We start from the raw sequence: 17,690 nt of genomic DNA, 5'->3' as shown, positions 1-17,690 counted from the left end.
AGCCCCGTAAAAGATTTGCGTGGGAGTTCCCTTCATCGCCATGTCGGGGTGGTGCAGCGCGCAGTGAGGATCTCCTGAGAAGAGCTCTCTCTCGCTCTCTCTCTCTCTCTCTCTATCTATCTCTCTCTCTCTCTCTCTGCCGCCCCCTCCCAATTCGTTCCCTCCATCCTCCCCCACACGACAGCTTAGCACAGCGCAGCAGCAGCCTCAGCAGCATCCACCCTTACTGGGTAGCAGTAGGCTAGTCATCCCCAGCGCAGGCAGTGATACACCGAGGGACGCATCCAAGTGATGCCACTGCACCAACCGCATCTCGCAACCGCGAAAACACACCGAGAATAAACTGTTTCTTCTGCAAGGAGGAATAAAAACGCGTTTGCCTCGAGACAGCAACTGCCCATGAAGATGTCTAACGTTGACATGGTCTTAAACGCCACCGATCGGGTAGTAAAAGGTGAGTGCATTTTCATTTATTTTTAATTAGGATTTTCATATTGATCTCAATAGTGAACCATTGCCTATGATAAGATCTTGCACAGGGTTGGGTTGCGCCTTGTAGATGTTAATGATGTAGCCTACTAAATTATATAAATAATGTATCTTTGCACTGGACCTGTGATGTTGATAAACACTGAAAACCAGTGTTTTTATTACCCTTACAGTCTTCATGGATGGGGGATGGTACATGCTGTTCATAATCGTGTTCCAGGCAAGATGTTTTTTCACTGTCACGATTTGATTGAATTTAGTCCTGGACAGGCAGAAGAGGAGACGGTATTGAGGCAGAGTTGCCGTGGAGGTCTTTGCGGTTGAGGCAGTGATGCAGCAGGATTTCGCTGGCACTATGATAGAGGGCGCCTTGTGAATACGTGTATCTACACATTGGGGGGAGGGGGTGCAATCTATAGCCTATTGGCATTTTATGTGGCAGTTTTCACTGTCGTTGAGTAGTAAGGCAACTGGGCAAGCCATGGGTTTATATTGAGTTTTAAATTTAAGCCATTGGAATTTACGCACGTTTCGATCAACCATGCGTGCTTGGTACGCTAACCAATGAACATAACAATATGGCCAATTACAATACGTAGAAAATAACGTTATGTACCCCAATTAAGCTTTGCTGTCAATAACGCCTTTCATGCCTGTGTCAGTGCGAATACACTGTCTGCAATGGACGATCTAAAACAAGTAGATTAGATGAGTGTCGATTGGGAATACATCACTGTCTTTGCCATCTCATATAAATTGCGTGTCATGTGCCAACCCATGGGATTTATGGCAGTTTTTTGTCATTTTGGGGTCTTCCTCTGCCCGGTCTTACGGCGGTGCGTCAGAGCTCCTCGCCGCTTTCCAAATTAAATTGCTTACTGTTGACGCATTTTATTTACTATTTGATTCCCGTTTGTGTTATTAAAATACCCCACCACTAACCGTATTGTATTTGTCTACAACCGACGACATTTGGGTTATAAATCTGATGAATTCACTGCTGTGCGTACCGAAGCCCGCGGCAGCGGCACAAATGGCCTAGGCTACAAACCAGAGCAAAAAATACGTCGCTTTTGAAAACACTGAGTCCATTATACGAAGAAGACCACAGCATGATAAACCAATCACACCTTCAACACCCGCTATTAAGATCTCATTTACAACATCCGCTGCCTTTGCTAATTGCGAGCCACGGGTCGATCTTATAAGTTTGTTCAAATGTAAGCCAATAGGCCTACTCGTCCAACTCGTAGGCACATGGAATCCGGCCAGTGGTTTCAACGAACGAGGAACACAACAGGATAGCCTGCAAGAATGGTTTCTTTCTCACCCAGTATTGTCTATATAGTCAGATATAGGCCTACAATTGGAGAACACGTGAGAGACAAGTGGTAATTTTACTGTTCACATAAAGGCTACCTGTCAGGAGACATTGTTATTATTATTCTAAAGTCGTATTATTAATACGACTTTAGATTACTCACATAGGTAGGGCTGAAGTGTGTGGAGAATGGCCCGATAATGATACCAATGAGATATCCCCTGGTGTATCCCCACACACACTTTAGAATTGTGTTACAGTAAGTGAGTCGCCATTCCTATAAAGACATCATTTATCATTAACATTTCATCAATAGCTTTAGGCACTTTAGTTTTTGGCAATGGGATAATTAGCTCTTCCACTTAAAAGTAACAATGAAACAGAAAAAAGCATGTGCATGTTATTAATTGCAATTCAGTGCAGATAGGACAGTAGTTTGTATTTTGTTGTAGGCCTATGTCTTTTAGGAATATGTGAGTGTTCTCTGTGTTGGGGAATTTTGACAGTGGAATGGGTTCACTTAAAGTTGACAGTTGCTCAAAGTACTTAGTAATAAGGCTGGGTGTTACTATTAACTCTTGCCTATAATACACAGCCTCTCAGCCTCGTCGAGTAGTACAGCAACTGGCCAAGCCATGGGTTTATACTGAGTTTTAAATTTAAGCCATTGGAATTTACGCACGTTTCGATCAACCATGTATGCTTGGTACGCTAACCAATGAACATAACAATATAGCCAATTACAATCGTAGAAAATAACGTTATGTAGCCCAATTAAACTTTGCTGTCTCTGTGTCTGTTCCACATTAATAACTAGATCTCAATGCAATCTCAGCAATTCATTTGCTATACTTTGTTGCTTCTTTCAAAATGAAAATATCTAAGATTAAATACACTTTGACAGCTTATGACGAACTTCTGAGTTTCAGCCCTGGTCTCCCCTACTGTGCAGATTCTTTCAAAGGAATATCCATTCCTTTACAGTGGGTCAATCACATACTAATAGGATGGAGATGTTAGATTACCATTCTGCATCTGGTTGGATTTCCAAAAAGGATTTGCTGCAGTCAGGTTAACAGTGCTATCCCCAGATGGGACTGGTAGAAGCAGCAGCAATCTCTTCGCACTGTGATAACTAGAAATTGATTGCTAGATCAATTGCAGCAATACCTTCCTCTTCACATCCTAACCCTTGTATCCCACTCTCTCGTTTGTGGTAACTGATTCATGCTGTTTTGAGTTGCTGAGCCCTTGTTCAGAGACTTTGTTTGTTTGTGTCCAAGTTTATCCCAATTCCCTACAGCTGTGACAATTATGTAAAGGTGTCATTTTGTCCTTGCCTGAGATAATGTGAGCAAATAGGAGGATTAAGCCTATTGTGTAGAATATTACGTGTTAGTGTGGGAAACTGTTTCCCTGGAACTCATTATGAAAGCTGTATCCCCCAAATACATCCTCATTTCGATTTTAAGAGAGACAGCTGCGACTCAGGTAAGCCACAGTGACAGGTGCATGCGTGCACACATTTCTCATTGAGTGAGACGGTGCCAGGCTGCAGTCGTGGCACATGCACCGGGGACGTGCTGGGACAGCAGTGGTGGCAGAGTGGTACTGTACCTCGCCACCGCTCCGGGGGAATGTGCTCCATCTGTGCCAGCTCAGCTCCCAAACTTTCTCTCATTCTTGCTGAGAAGCTGCTCACAAATAGGGTTGGACCACTCCCAGTTTATCTATAATTTAAGAATTGTATTGTGTACAAAGATACATCAATAAATAACTACATATCAAATCCCAGTGATGTTGAGAGCGGAAATTGCAGTATCAGATTTAATTTAACACAATTCTTTGCAGCAAAGCTCAGCGCATACACACACTGCCCCTCAAATGAGTCATCGTTGTTTTTCTGAGTGATGTTATTGTGCGATGTCACTGACTATGTTGTGTTTTCTTTCCGTCATATCTTTGTCAGGTGTCAACTTCTTCCCCCTTCACTGATATCTTCATATTGTATTGAAGGGAGAATACAAATATTCCTCTGATACTGTACACAGAAAATAAATAGGCTTCTCTTGAAGCCTAGTAGATCAATTGACCACACCATGTTTGCCATGTACACGAAGTGGAACAGAGAATCAAAATAATCAATTAGAAAATATGTCTTAGTTCCTCTTCTTCTATGACTTATCTTGACTATGTACTCTGTGTTATAGGGTTCACAGCCACCCTGTAGGTGGGCAGTGATGATCTGAGTCAGGGTAGAGGAATAGTGATGTTTGTGATGCTTGTTTGGTAGGATTGTTGTGACCAGGCATGTGACTGCTTAGTGGAGGAGGGGAGACTGTAGCTGCCACTTGGCCTGTTCCCATGTCTGGGCTCCTCTGGGGACCTTGAACAGGCAAGGCTTTGAGCGGCCTACTTTCCTAAGTGTGATTCTAGGACATTATCTGTGTTAGTTCTGGTGGGGCTTGGTGAAACGGTCTGCAGCCTGCGGATCGAATGCCTTTTGTCTGTGAGAGGGGACCCTCACAATACCACTTATTTTCTGAACAAAACTGACAATCATGGAAAAGGCTGACCAATCAATAAAGGCAAAATGCTGGATTTGGGCAGTCACTCAGAATACCCAGGGAATTCCTCCCAAAATGTTTTAGAACAGCCAACACCAGCATTTTTCAGAGGAACATCTGATATGCAGTGTTTTTCAATGTCCCTCCCTTATATCTTGGCATACATAACAGCATAGCTCAGCTTTTTTGTATACACAACTTTGTAAACCAAGAACACGATTGTTCTAGAAAGGCTCAGTTACATGGCATCATCTTTTAGACCTCCATATGTGCAGTAAGCTTTCTGCTGTTTCTGACATAGCTAATACCACAATCGGATGTCTGACATTCACCATCAAATTGTTACACAAATAGCCAGCAGTTGTACATTATGTATAAGGTCTTATTTTCATACCCACTGTATGTGTTTGGAACGTGTGCAGGTCTTTGTCTGTGTTTAGGTGTCTCTGTGTGTGTGTGTGTGTGTGTGTGTGTGTGTGTGTGTGTGTGTGTGTGTCTGTGTGTGTCTGTGTGTGTATGTGTGTGTATGTGTGTGTTTGAGAACAATATCTGTCACAATGGCCATTGGCCAGACAACGTAGAGCCCCACCTCCTGAGATGTGGGGGCGTGGTAGCGGACCTTGATGGTGCGGTAGCCTTCAGAGAAAGAGAGAGAGAGAGAGAGAGAGAGAGAGAGAGGGGGCGGGCTAGGCGCTGGGTATCTGCATGCATGATATGTACTCACAGGCTTTATTTAACAGTGTGGGTGAATTATTTAAGCATTGGTTTGCAGCAGTGTTTTACTGCACATTGCCTCTTACATAATGAAACATCCCTTAGGTCTAGTGATGAGAGGGATGATAAAGGATGAGGCAGAGGTAGGAGAACTGAAGGAAAGGAGGAGGAAAAGAAGGATAGTAAGAGAGTATGGGAGTAGTAGATATAGGAAAATAATGAAGGAAACGGAGGAATGAAGAGAGAAAGAGAGACGTTTTGAAAAGGAGGAATTGACAGGAGAGAAGAAAGTGAAAGGATGTGGAAATTGAGGGAAAGGTGAGACAGTCAGAGAGGGGGAGGAGTGAGAGTGAAAGGTAGGGGTAGATAATGAGTGAAAGGAGGAGGGAGAGGGGGAGGAGTGAGAGAGAGAGAGAGAGAGAGGGTGCGGGAGAGAGAGAGAGAGAGGGAGAGAGAAATCACCGGACACGCATGAGAACGCGCTTGCACATTGCACACACGCATGACAGCCCTTCCAGGATACAGTTTGGCAGCCTCACCCCCCTGCCCTCCCTCTACCTACGTCTCCCCCACACAGAGAGAGGGGGCTTGGGGAGGTTGTTAGAGGAGAAGACATGGGTTATGGCCGTTGGACATACATGGTTTTGTCTGAGTCAGAACTGAGGGGAACAACCCAGCCTACAAGCACAGAAACGTCATAGCAGTTGACACTAAGACACGGTGCGCTCGGACATTCAAATCAGCTAATGAGTTGTGTCATTTTAGTGAAGATCCATTCCGTACACGAGCTCTATTTATAATTGATGAGCCACATGCAGCTGAAGCTCTAGTGTGTTTGTTTACCTGGTGGTTGGAGGCCGTCATCACGCTGTAACACACTGTTGTTCTGTTCAGGTACCGGCTACTGTACACTTCCTCCTTGGCTCCTTTTCTTCCTGGTCTTTAGCATATTGGGTTTTCATGCATGGGCTCACCTCACGGCTGCAAGCTGCCATGCGGGCAGACTCTGTGCAAGCAGGATGCACACACCTTAGGGCTTTGAACATTTGGAGCTTTGCACGGGAACGACGCAGGGTCAAAATATCAGTGAGCACTCTCAACCACTGTTGTGCCACAAATACAACAACAACAACAACAACAGTAGCAACAACAAGAACAGCAACAACAAAGGCAACAACAAAGACAATAACGACATCATCCACAGTGAGCGTAATAATGACATCTACCAAATAATGTTGTTGTCTAGAAAGGTCAGAGCTGTACAAATAGCTAGGGCAGAGTTGATATAACAAATGCAAAATGTCTTTGCAATATTGTTATGCAACACGGTTTGGCCAGTTATTTATAAAGTCTGCATGTGCCTGAAGTCTTCTTTCAGAATGGGAAAGTATTGCCACCACCGCCACACACCATATCTTAATGGTACAGTATCTATGTAGCAAAGCAGTACACGATTCAGGAACTTGTATTGTATACGTACTTGTATTGTCACATTTTCAGGACTGTTCCGTGTTCTACTTGTTTATTAGTAACACAAACCGCAGAAAACCAAATACCAATGTTAATACAAGGTTTTTACTGGCGTTATAACAGTGTTACTACACAGGTATAGGCGCAACTTAATAGCATGTGACAAAACAATCTTGTAAAGTAGCCTCCCTCAACCGCAAGAGCTCCAGCTAATGTTGTCCCCCCTCTCCCAGAGCCCCTCTCTGTTACTGTCACCTCCTCCTGGACCATAATGAAGACGTTCACAGGCTCAGACAGAGGTGGGTCTGCAGGCTCAATCAGGTGACAGGTGCACCTGACACAGGCATGGTCCAGAGAGGTGACAGACAGACAGGTGCACAGATGGACAGTAGTGAGCAGCTACACAGCCAGAGGGGGGGGGCACCACTCCGTATCCCATGGAGACAGATTGACAGCTCGTCAGGGCTGGATGCAGAGTGCTAGTGTATATGAGTGTCACTGCTGCTGTACGAGTCAGGTGGGAACCTGGGCTGCGTTCGACCAACAGTGCACTCTGCTCGGATTCCTCTCTGTCAGTCTGCAACATCCAGTCTGGTAATTGTTAATGACAGCTGGAGAGAGTAATCTAGTAATACAGAGAGGCAGAGAGAGATACTCTGTGTTCTGGTGTACTCTAGTATGGGGGTTATTTAAATGGGACATTCACGTTGTAGCTCGAACGACTGAAAAGGCATGAATTACTACTTACATTTGATGTTTGGATATCTATCTGGGAATACCTTAGTGCACACCATCAGAAAGAAGTTGCAACGGCATGAATGGGGAGGAAAAACATTGTATTTTCAGCTTCCAATTTTTCTGTTCCTTTCAACTATCTCCTTGCCTTCTCTGTCCAGAACAGTGGTTAGGGAAAATGATGCTTCTGAAGAGAGGGAGATGAAGAGATACGGTACAGTATGTGTGGTAGGGCTGCATCTATGTGAGCCTCCCAAGCAAATCGCAGTTTTCCGCGCTGGCACTGGCTGTACTCCAGCAGTCAGCTGCTGTTGCCCGGCAACATGCACCACAGTTCAACTCAGCCTCGGCGCCCAGTCGAAGTGAGCTGTCTCCCATATCACCCTCTCTCTCTCTCTCTCTCTCTCTCTCTCTCTCTCTCTCTCCCCCCCCCTCTCTCTCTCTCTCTCTCTCTCTTAATGTGCTTTCACTGTGCCTGGTGTTATCTCCCTCAATTCTGCCTACCACTTCTCTCCCTCTATTACTGCGCTTTTCTCTTGGTTTCTTTATTTCCTGTGCAGCCATTCCCCCCCCCCCCCCCCCCCCCCACACACACACACACACTTTCTCTCTCTCGTTCTCTATCCACCCTACACCACCACCACCACCACCACCACCTCCATCTTTCTATGGTTCAGCTACTGTCTCTATACATTCAACCAGTGGCAGCGCCCACATACTGTTCACTCCCCACAGCCTCTGTGTCTACCACTAACATCCCCACAGTCATATACCGTGGTATAGTTTGAGGACAGTGCCATCAATACATCCACAGACACTCCGACACTGTGGTCAGACGCAGTGTTTTTCTATAAACAGACATCCAGTACCTTTATTAGGTACAGTAACTGCCTTTTCAGTTCCATTAGTCTGGCTGCTGTTCAGATCCATTAGAGAGATTGCACAGTGACGTCTGTTAGTAGGACTTTTACACTGAGTCACAGACGCGTCAAGCACTGAAATGGTGTCACTTTTTCTTAATCACACGCAGATCTGCCTCGTCCCGCTCCTGCTAGCAGTGAGAACACAATCTGCTTTTCAGCTTTGTCTGGGAACAGTTTGGAGCTTTAAAATCCACTTATATGTACAGTGTGTTCTTTTGCAAACATAAAAGACACAGACACATGGCTTTCGAAAGACATACTGTATTGGCTTTGCTGCAGGCAGCAATACACACATTCTTAATGGGAAATACAATGAACTTACGCTCATACATACAATATACACATGCAAGCACAGACACCATTAAGCCCAATCACAAAACATACACACTCTACATATCCAACAGTTTCATATACTACCATGTTTATCCACATTGACATACTGTACATGCACACACATGCACACACACACACACACACACAGACACACACACACACCCCCCCCCCCCCCCCCCCCCCCCCCCCACACACACACACACACGGTTGAATGGGATGTCTTTACCCCAGTTAAATTCCCATGCCAGGGTTGTGCTCATTATCCCAGCAGCAGGAACATGAGATTTCTCTCTTTTCCCCCTCTAGTCAAGCATCTATTATTTAGCAGCATGTTGATCACGTTGAGCCTGAGCCTCAGTTCTGAGATCCCTTCCCCTCTCTTCTCCATTTCCCCACCGCTCAGCGGCTCCCTGTACTGTACGTCTGTGTCCCATACACTGTGCATATCTCTGTCTGACTAACGTTTGCCATACTGCTGTGGTGTGTGTGTGTGTGTGTGTGTGTGTGTGTGTGTGTGTGTGTGTGTGTGTGTGTGTGTGTCTGTGTCTGTGTGTGTGAATGTGTCTGTGTGTGTGTGTCTGTGTCTGTGTCTGTGTCTGTGTCTGTGTCTGTGAGTGTGTGTCTGTGTCTGTGTCTGTGTCTGTGTGTCTGTGAATGTGTGTGTGTATGTGTATGTGTGTGTGTGTGTGTGCATGTGCCCCAGACACTCATGTTACTGCATGGTGTACTGTGTTGGGTGGTCATAGGAGTTCATGGTATCACCTGGTTCTCATTCTTACCTTTTAGCCAGCAACTGATTTAGATCTGAGACACTGGTGAGGGATTGATTTGTACAGTGGGTGTCTGTCCAGGACTAGCTGTGCTTCAGCTAGGTAGTGTGATAGAACTGTACCCTGAATGATGGTTACAAGAGCATAAGTCAAATCAAACTCACTATTCAATCTGAATGTATCACTTAAACAAAGTGGTCTACTCACAAAATGACTGGCATGAAAACATGCTTTCACACTGTATCAAGGCCCCAGGTTCAGGGTTGATTTTTGGTTTGAACCTTACATACTGTACTCTGCAGCACTCACACAGAGACCAGCAACAGGGCAGGTAAAATTACCTTTGTTTCTCCCAATGCAATGATCTTGGGTTGGATTTAATGTTTTCAGAGCATGCAGAGTAAATATGTGGTTTCTGTTTCATGGGCAGAGATTTCATTAACAGCCCAGTAATGTGCCTCCCTCAAATGGATGTGTTGTTTTCTGTGGCTTAACAGTATTCTTGGCTTTGCATCAGAAATAACTGCACCTCATGTAGGGATGCACTAGAATCATTTCCTTTTTTATTAGGGCTTTGGACAATCCTACGCACTCATATTGTAGTGGTTTACAAAGGCATTTACAGTATACTGTCTGTTGAGTATACTTTATTAAACGCTGTCTCCAATCCATCTGGTTTATAAATACTTCAGAGAGTGTCTGGGTTGATTCTCACCAAAAAAAAATAGGTTATTTTATCTGGGAAAAATGAGACCGGCACTTTTATTCCACACATCACATTGTCAATTTACAACAATGAATAAATTATAATATACTCGGGAAGCATCCATAATTAAAGTAGGCCACATTTTTGAGGATTTGTTTGAGACTGACAGCAGACCTCACGCACACTGTTTACAGCAAAGCGTTCTCAAACCGAACTTTTCCCCTTTCCAGTGAATATCTCTATGCATACAAATCCCGTTAGACTTGTTTTAAATGTCTCTAAGGGAAGAGTAAGCTTTATGCATAAGCATAGTAACTGAAAAATGGGATTGGCACTGTATTAGACTGGAGATTATGTCTGTTAGTGGAGGCTGGTGGAGGTAGAAATCGGAGGACTGTTTTATCGCTGTTTGATACCGTTCCTCATTCCATTCCATGCATTACAATGAGTCTATCCTCCGATTTCTACCTCCACTAGCCTCCCCTGGTCTGTATGTGCTATCATACAGTTGCTGCTGCACCTGCGCAAGCGAGCTGTTTGGCTGTGTTCCTCTCAGACAACACTCACACATCTGATAAACATATACAGTAGTGTGTGTGTTCGGGTCTCTGAGGAGAGAGTTATAGTCGATATGTGTGCGTTTGAACTGTGCTGTATGTTGATTGTCTCCAGAGAACTGTAAAGAGGATAAAAGCAGAGGGGGAACACACCTGTCCATCTTCATTCTGGGAGGTATAGTGCCTGTGCGGTAGTTTAGCTTACATTAAACATTAAACCCATAGAAAACTTCCATGTATTTCCTCTGCCTTGGAGATTTCAACTAGAAATACATATTTCATGGGGATCTTGCCCTGCTGTCTCATTGAGGTCGGAATCTTTGTATCCGGGTTGTTAGTGCCTCCTGTCTCATGGCATTCTCCTGTCTCACTGGTCTCTGTCTCCCTCTCTGTCTCCCTCTCTGTCTCCTGTCTCACTGTTCTCTTGTCTCTGTCTCCCTCTCTGTCTCCTGTCTCACTGTACTCTCGGCTCTGTCTCACTGTGTTCTGTTGTCTCTGTTTCTGCCTCTTTTTGTTTCTCCCGATGTCTCACTATGTTCTCTTGTCAATGTCTCACTGTCTCACTGTCTCTGTTTGTCTGTGTTTTTGTCTCACTGTCTCTGTTTCGGTCTCACTGTTCTCTTGTCTCTGTCTCACTGTCTCTGTTGTCTCTGTCTCCTGTCTCACTGCTCTCTCTTCGCTGTCTCACTGTCCTCTGGTTTCTCTGCATGCTGTCTCACTCTGCTCTCTTGTCTTCCCCTCACAGCCGTACCCTTCCCCCTGAGTCACCGCCTCACCTTGAAGGAGGTATTTGACCTGGAGGGGAAGCCCCGCGTGGACCTGCTCAAAGCCCACCTCACCAAGGAGGGCCGCGTGGAGGAGGCCGTGGCACTGCGCATTGTCAACGAGGGAGCCGCCATCCTACGCCAGGAGAAAACCATGCTAGACATTGAGGCGCCAGTCACAGGTGAGGGGCTGCAGGGTTCACCTTTACACAAGGGTTGATTACACTCTGAGGCGCAGCATTGTCATGGTCTGACAGAACGAAGGAAGAGAGCAATATTGATATCAATAACATCGACGAAACAGTTACAAATATTATGCTATCATGCTGGCCAGTTGTGCTATTGGCAAGTCTAAGACACATAATGTTATGACTGTACTGTAGATGTCTATGAGAGTGAGACCATGGACTGTAGGTGTTGAAAAGAGTGAGACCATGGACTGTAGGTGTTGAAAAGAGTGAGACCATGGACTGTAGGTGTTGAAAAGAGTGAGACCATGGACTATAGGTGTTGAAAAGAGTGAGACCATGGACGATAGGTGTTGAAAAGAGTGAGACCATGGACTATAGGTGTTGAAAAGAGTGAGACCATGGACGATAGGTGTTGAAAAGATTGAGATCATGGACTATAGGTGTCTTTGAGAGTGAGACCATGGACTATAGATGTCTAAGAGTGAGACTATGGACTATAGGTGTTGAAAAGAGTGAGACCATGGACTATAGGTGTTGAAAAGAGTGAGACCATGGACTATATGTCTCTGAGAGAGTGAGACCATGGACTATAGATGTCTAAGAGTGAGACTATGGACTATAGGTGTTGAAAAGAGTGAGACCATGGACTATAGGTGTTGAAAAGAGTGAGACCATGGACTATATGTCTCTGAGAGAGTGAGACCATGGACTGTAGGTGTTGAAAAGAGTGAGACCATGGACTATAGGTGTTGAAAAGAGTGAGACCATGGACTATATGTCTCTGAGAGAGTGAGACCATGGACTGTAGGTGTTGAAAAGAGTGAGACCATGGACTATAGGTGTTGAAAAGAGTGAGACCATGGACTGTAGGTCTGAGAGAGTGAGACCATGGAGTGTAGGTGTTGAAAAGAGTGAGACCATGGACTATAGGTGTTGAAAAGAGTGAGACCATGGAGTGTAGGTGTTGAAAAGACTGAGACCTTGGACTGTAGGTGTCTTTGAGAGTGAGACTATGGAGTGTAGGTGTTGAAAAGAGGGAGACCATGGACTGAAGGTGTATCAGAGTGAGGCCGGTTCTTTGATAAGCAGGTCAGTGCGAGAGTGGGTCTGAACTCACAGGACAGTTTCAGAGTAAACCTGCACTGTACACTGTAGAAGAGTGAGTATTTGACTATCCAGGAGACTGTGTTTCCCTTTGATATAAATGTATGTCAGTGTGTAGTGTGTATGGTATATGAGGGCGTACAAGTATATGTCTGTAAGGGAAAATAAGTACGCAAGTAAGTGTATGCAAGTGAAACAGAAAGACAGCCTGTGTAAAAAGAATGGGTGTGTGCATTCATGACCTGAAATACTAAAATAAACTCCAAAGCACCTGACTGGAGTTCAAATGAAGATGAGGAGCAAAGACAGCAATGCAAGACTCTGTGTTTGCAGATTCCCAAAGCAGGGGGCTGTCACTTTGAAGTACTATCTGTATTATCAGGCATGTAAGAATATATTTCCCAAGCATATCATGTCCTCTCTGCAACTCTCTTCATCTTTCTTGTCAAGAAATGGGTATCAGAGTCTGACACCCATTTCTTGACAAGAAAGAGGATGAGAGATACAGAGTTTTAGTATCCAGTGTTATTATTGGAGATGTCCCTGAGCTGGGATGGACAGCCAGTTATGCGTGAGGACCACAGGAGCACATGTTTGAGTCCTCCGTAGCCTCAGCATGGCAGATGAAGGCCACTCAGTCTGGGTCCAACAGAATATGAATACATGCAGCTGTTTACACCATGTGCATGAGTGGAAGGTAATTGTGACCATACCATCATCATCATCATCATCATCATCATCATCATCATCATGTTGAGGTTATTCATATCAACATTCGTATGTTGGTTGTTATTGATCTACCGGCCTAGTCTACCGGCACAGATGGAGAGGAGGTCTCAGTACAGTGGGTCCTATAGTCGCCTGGTCTCCCAGAGTTTAGTGCTCCAATGCACTGACTCTAACCAGGAGTCCAGTGCCCCCCTCCTGGCCGTAAGCTGACCCACATCCAGCCCACAGTGATGGAGCTGAACACCCCCACAGTCCTCACTCATCCACACCACTGAGCACAGCCCGAGCACTCGTGAGAGATGCAACAGCAGCACCCAGGTGGTGGGGATGGACTGCATCTGTGGTGGCTGAGATACCCTTTCAAAATGTTAGGCGCCATCTGAGTTTTTAATGTCAGAAGCCATTTAAAAGCGATTGAGAGAGGGGGAGAGGGGGAGCGAGAGAGAGAGAGAGAGAGAGAGAGAGAGTGTGTGTGTGTGTGTGTGTGTGTGTGTGTGTGTGTGTGTGTGTGTGTGTGTGTGTGCATGTGTGTGTGTTGTAGAGAGGCATGTTATATAGCTACACTGCTTGCTAATGGTAAGCAATAAGAGTCATTTAAATTTTCCATTACATCCAATCACACTAGAGGTAGACAATTTACAATGACAGTTACTTACAGTAGCATGCATATAGCTTCTCGTATATTTGATATGGTTTTGACATTAATTATAGACGATAGTTGTTAATTTGTTAATTAATTCTGGTTAATCTGAGCAAGTAATTATGATAAAAGGGGGAAACAACGCACACACACTAACATCCCCCACACACACTAACACCCCCCACACACACTAACACCCCCCACACACACTAACATCCCCCACACACACACTTACATACAACACATACTGCAAATACACACATGGATGGATGCATGCATACACGCAAGCACACACTGACACACACACACACACACACACACACACACACACACACACACACACACACACACAGTCACAGTCATACACACAGTCACACACACACACACACACACACACACACACACACACACACACACACACACACACACACACATAAACAAACAACTGAAAGCAGAGCATTGCTGGTTCATTGATCGTCATTGTTGTAGGATTGTATTGTTTTCTCTCATTAAGTCCAATATTCATGATATGCTACTGTAGATGCAAACTTACATAATAGTCCTGCCGCTAGAAAGGAAGGCATTAAAGAATGGTGTGAGAGAGACACACATAGAAGAAGAAATGAAATGAGAGAGAGAGAGAGAGAGAGAGAAATAGTAGACACGAGGAAAACATGAATGATGAAAAAAAAAGATGGCAGTCTAGTATGAAAGAGAGAAAGATAAAGAGAACGGAAGAGAGGGAATAACAGTGGGGATGAGAAAGGGAGAGGGTCTGGATGGATGTGGAGGTTCTGCTCTGTGTGCATCAGCCTTGCTCCCCTCCCCCCATGTCTGTATGCTCTCCTATACAGAAAACAGACATACAGAGCAGAGCAGGGCAGAGCAGGGCAGAGCAGGGCAGAGCAGGAGCAGGAGCAGGAGCAGGAGCAGGAGCAGGAGCAGGGGCAGAGCAGGGCAGAGGAGGGCAGAGCAGGAGTGATGCACTGGAGCACAGAGGAGCTCACTGTTAAAAATGTTACATCAGCAGTGTTCCGCCGACTGCTGCCAGTCTCATACAGTGTCTAGCAACAGACCCACCGCCCGCCACAGCAAACCCACTGAATCTGTTGTGAAGATAACTGTCATATTTTATTTATTCTCTGTATCCATTTATCCTTCTTATACACAGGTGACGGAGACCCCACTGCGATTCAAGAATTCATTTTTTTTATTAAAGACCTGTCTCTGTCCCTGTGCCTTTCCCTTCGTTGTGAATTGGCACTTAACGTAAATAATTGGTCATAACTTCCTAGTACTTTATTTAGTTATATCAGAATCAGAATCCATTTTCATTACATTAATGTTCATAGCCTGTGAGCGTCATTTTTTACTTGCGTACAGTAAATAGGATACAGGAAGAGACGTGATGAATGCACACATGCAGACGGCTCCTCCCAGTGGGACTAGTGGATAATTGGTTGATTGACTGACTGATTGGTGGATGGGCTGATAGTTTGAGGGTTTGTTTTTTAGAATGGGGGAGATGGTAAATGGAGACAGTAAACTCTAGTTACAGCAGTCAGTCAGTTAGTTACAGGAGGCCTTGCTAGTGAACTGGCGTCAGGAAAATGGAGGCTAACATGCTTTATTTATTGAGCTTGAAATATGGATGATGATGATGTGTTTATCAAGTGCTTAGACATTTGTGAGTATGGCGCTCTATGGAGGATCTTTGCTCTTGCTAGCACTGTGTGTGTGTGTGTGTGTGTGTGTGTGTGTGTGTGTGTGTGTGTGTGTGTGTGTGTGTGTGTGTGTGTGTTAGTCACACAAGCAGAGTCTCCCACTCGTGTTGCTCTGAGCTTTGAGTGGGCGAAGGCCACAGTGGAGCTGATAGGGGGAGACAGAGAAGGGAAGAAAGGGAGGGAGGGAGGGTGGGTGGGAGAGAGAGAGAGAGAGAGAGAGAGAGAGAGAGAGAGAGAGAGAGAGAGAGAGAGACGATGATGATGAAAGAGTGAAAACGGGGGGGGAAAGATGAGGAAATGAGATGCAGATTTGCACTCCAGAGCCAAAGCGTCCATTTGGTATCTCCAGCGTATTGGAGCTCCCAGTCCCAGCATCCTTCCAAGCCTGATGAGGCAGGGTCCCTGAGCCACACCCACACCCACACCCACCTCCTACTGGGAGAGAGAGAGGCCTCTGGGGCAAACACCCAGGCAGCATCTCCATGCCAACACCGCGCGAGGGCGAGAGAAATGAAAAACTCCCCGTTTATTTCATTATTTATTCTCATAAAAATCATGTCGCCATGGCAACAGGAGTTTGCAACTTCTCTCGCGCCGCCCGTCCCCCCGTCCCCCCCGCCCGCCCCCCCGTCCCCCCTGTCTCTCTCTGTCTCTCTCTCTGAGAGAATCACTGAACCGAGAAGCCGCACGGATTCTCTACCGTCTAACTTATACAGGGAAGCATGCATCACACACATGCACACACACACACACACACAGTCTTTATGTCTCTCAACCACATGCAATCACCCACGCAAGCGTGCACGCACACACACACCCACACACACACACACACACACACACACACACACACACACACACACACACACACAAACACGCATCTTACATTGTAAAGATGTGAGTTCAGCGATGCTATAGCAGGTCCTTTGACAGTATGTGAAGTGTATTCAATGTTTGACACATGATGATGCTTTCCAGTGTGCGGGGACATCCATGGGCAGTTCTTTGACCTTATGAAGCTGTTTGAAGTGGGTGGATCGCCAGCTACGACACGATACCTCTTCCTTGGGGACTATGTGGACCGGGGCTACTTCAGTATCGAGGTAAGATGAGTTGGTTGGGGGGGGTTGGGGATGAGGGGTCAAAGGGGGCACTTACTAAACGTACTAACTTTCTCTTAGTGCCCACAAACTGTTTGTATCTTTCAGTGTGTATCATACGAGAAAGACATGATAGACACAGATGGATACAATCTCAATAAAGGCTATTGCTGTCTGATTATTGCACAAAGGGTTGTTGTTGTTGTTGTCAGGATTCAGGATGTCAATGCTTCCCTCATGTTTAGCTCGAGTGGAACACCGAGACACACCCCCTTAGTGATTCCGTTGCCCAATAGAGCTCCTCTTATTTCACACTCGACTCACTACAAGAATGGTTCAGAAATACTGTCGACAGGTTGCGGTCGATCATTTGTTTTGAAAACATTCCTCCGTCCCTCAGCCACCCCCATGTTTCCGTCAAATGTGCATAGACACACGTATGACCCACTCCCACGTTGGTTATGACTTGCGGCACAAGTTGCCATGTTTGCTGTAAAACCTGTAAACTGGATCGCTGCGACCACAAGGTGTTTCCTAAAGTGTTCAACCCTCTATGGAGCTCCCCCTCTGTGCTGAGCCTGGGCTGCTGTCTGCTGGGGCATCTCTGCTGTTTCCACTTGGAATGAGGTAGATGCATCCCTGCCCTGCCTCTCCATACACATACCCCTCCCTGCCCTGCCTCTCCATACACATGCCCCTCCCTGCCCTGCCTTTCCATACACATGCCCCTCCCTGCCCTGCCTCTCCATACACATACCCCTCCCTGCCCTGCCTCTCCATACACATGCCCCTCCCTGCCCTGCCTCTCCATACACATACCCCTCCCTGCCCTGCCTCTCCATACACATACCCC

General features: G+C 45.7%; 1 protein-coding gene across 1 annotated transcript in view; it reads left to right on the top strand.

Moving 5' to 3' along the window:
- Positions 1–399: 399 nt before the first annotated feature.
- ppp3ca (protein phosphatase 3, catalytic subunit, alpha isozyme) overlaps positions 400–17,690 on the top strand; it is a gene marked incomplete at both ends in the record, with an annotated part of 29,587 nt that continues 12,296 nt past the window's right edge. Inside the window, 3 exons of the mRNA XM_083688903.1 lie at positions 400–454; positions 11,331–11,531; positions 16,716–16,840. Coding sequence (XP_083545029.1) covers positions 400–454; positions 11,331–11,531; positions 16,716–16,840 — 381 coding nt within the window. The remainder of the gene's footprint in view (positions 455–11,330; positions 11,532–16,715; positions 16,841–17,690) is intronic.

This window comes from Argentina silus (assembly GCF_951799395.1).
Source record: "Argentina silus genome assembly, chromosome: 2".
NCBI lineage: Eukaryota > Metazoa > Chordata > Actinopteri > Argentiniformes > Argentinidae > Argentina > Argentina silus.
This window is presented reverse-complemented; position numbering and strand designations above follow the sequence as displayed.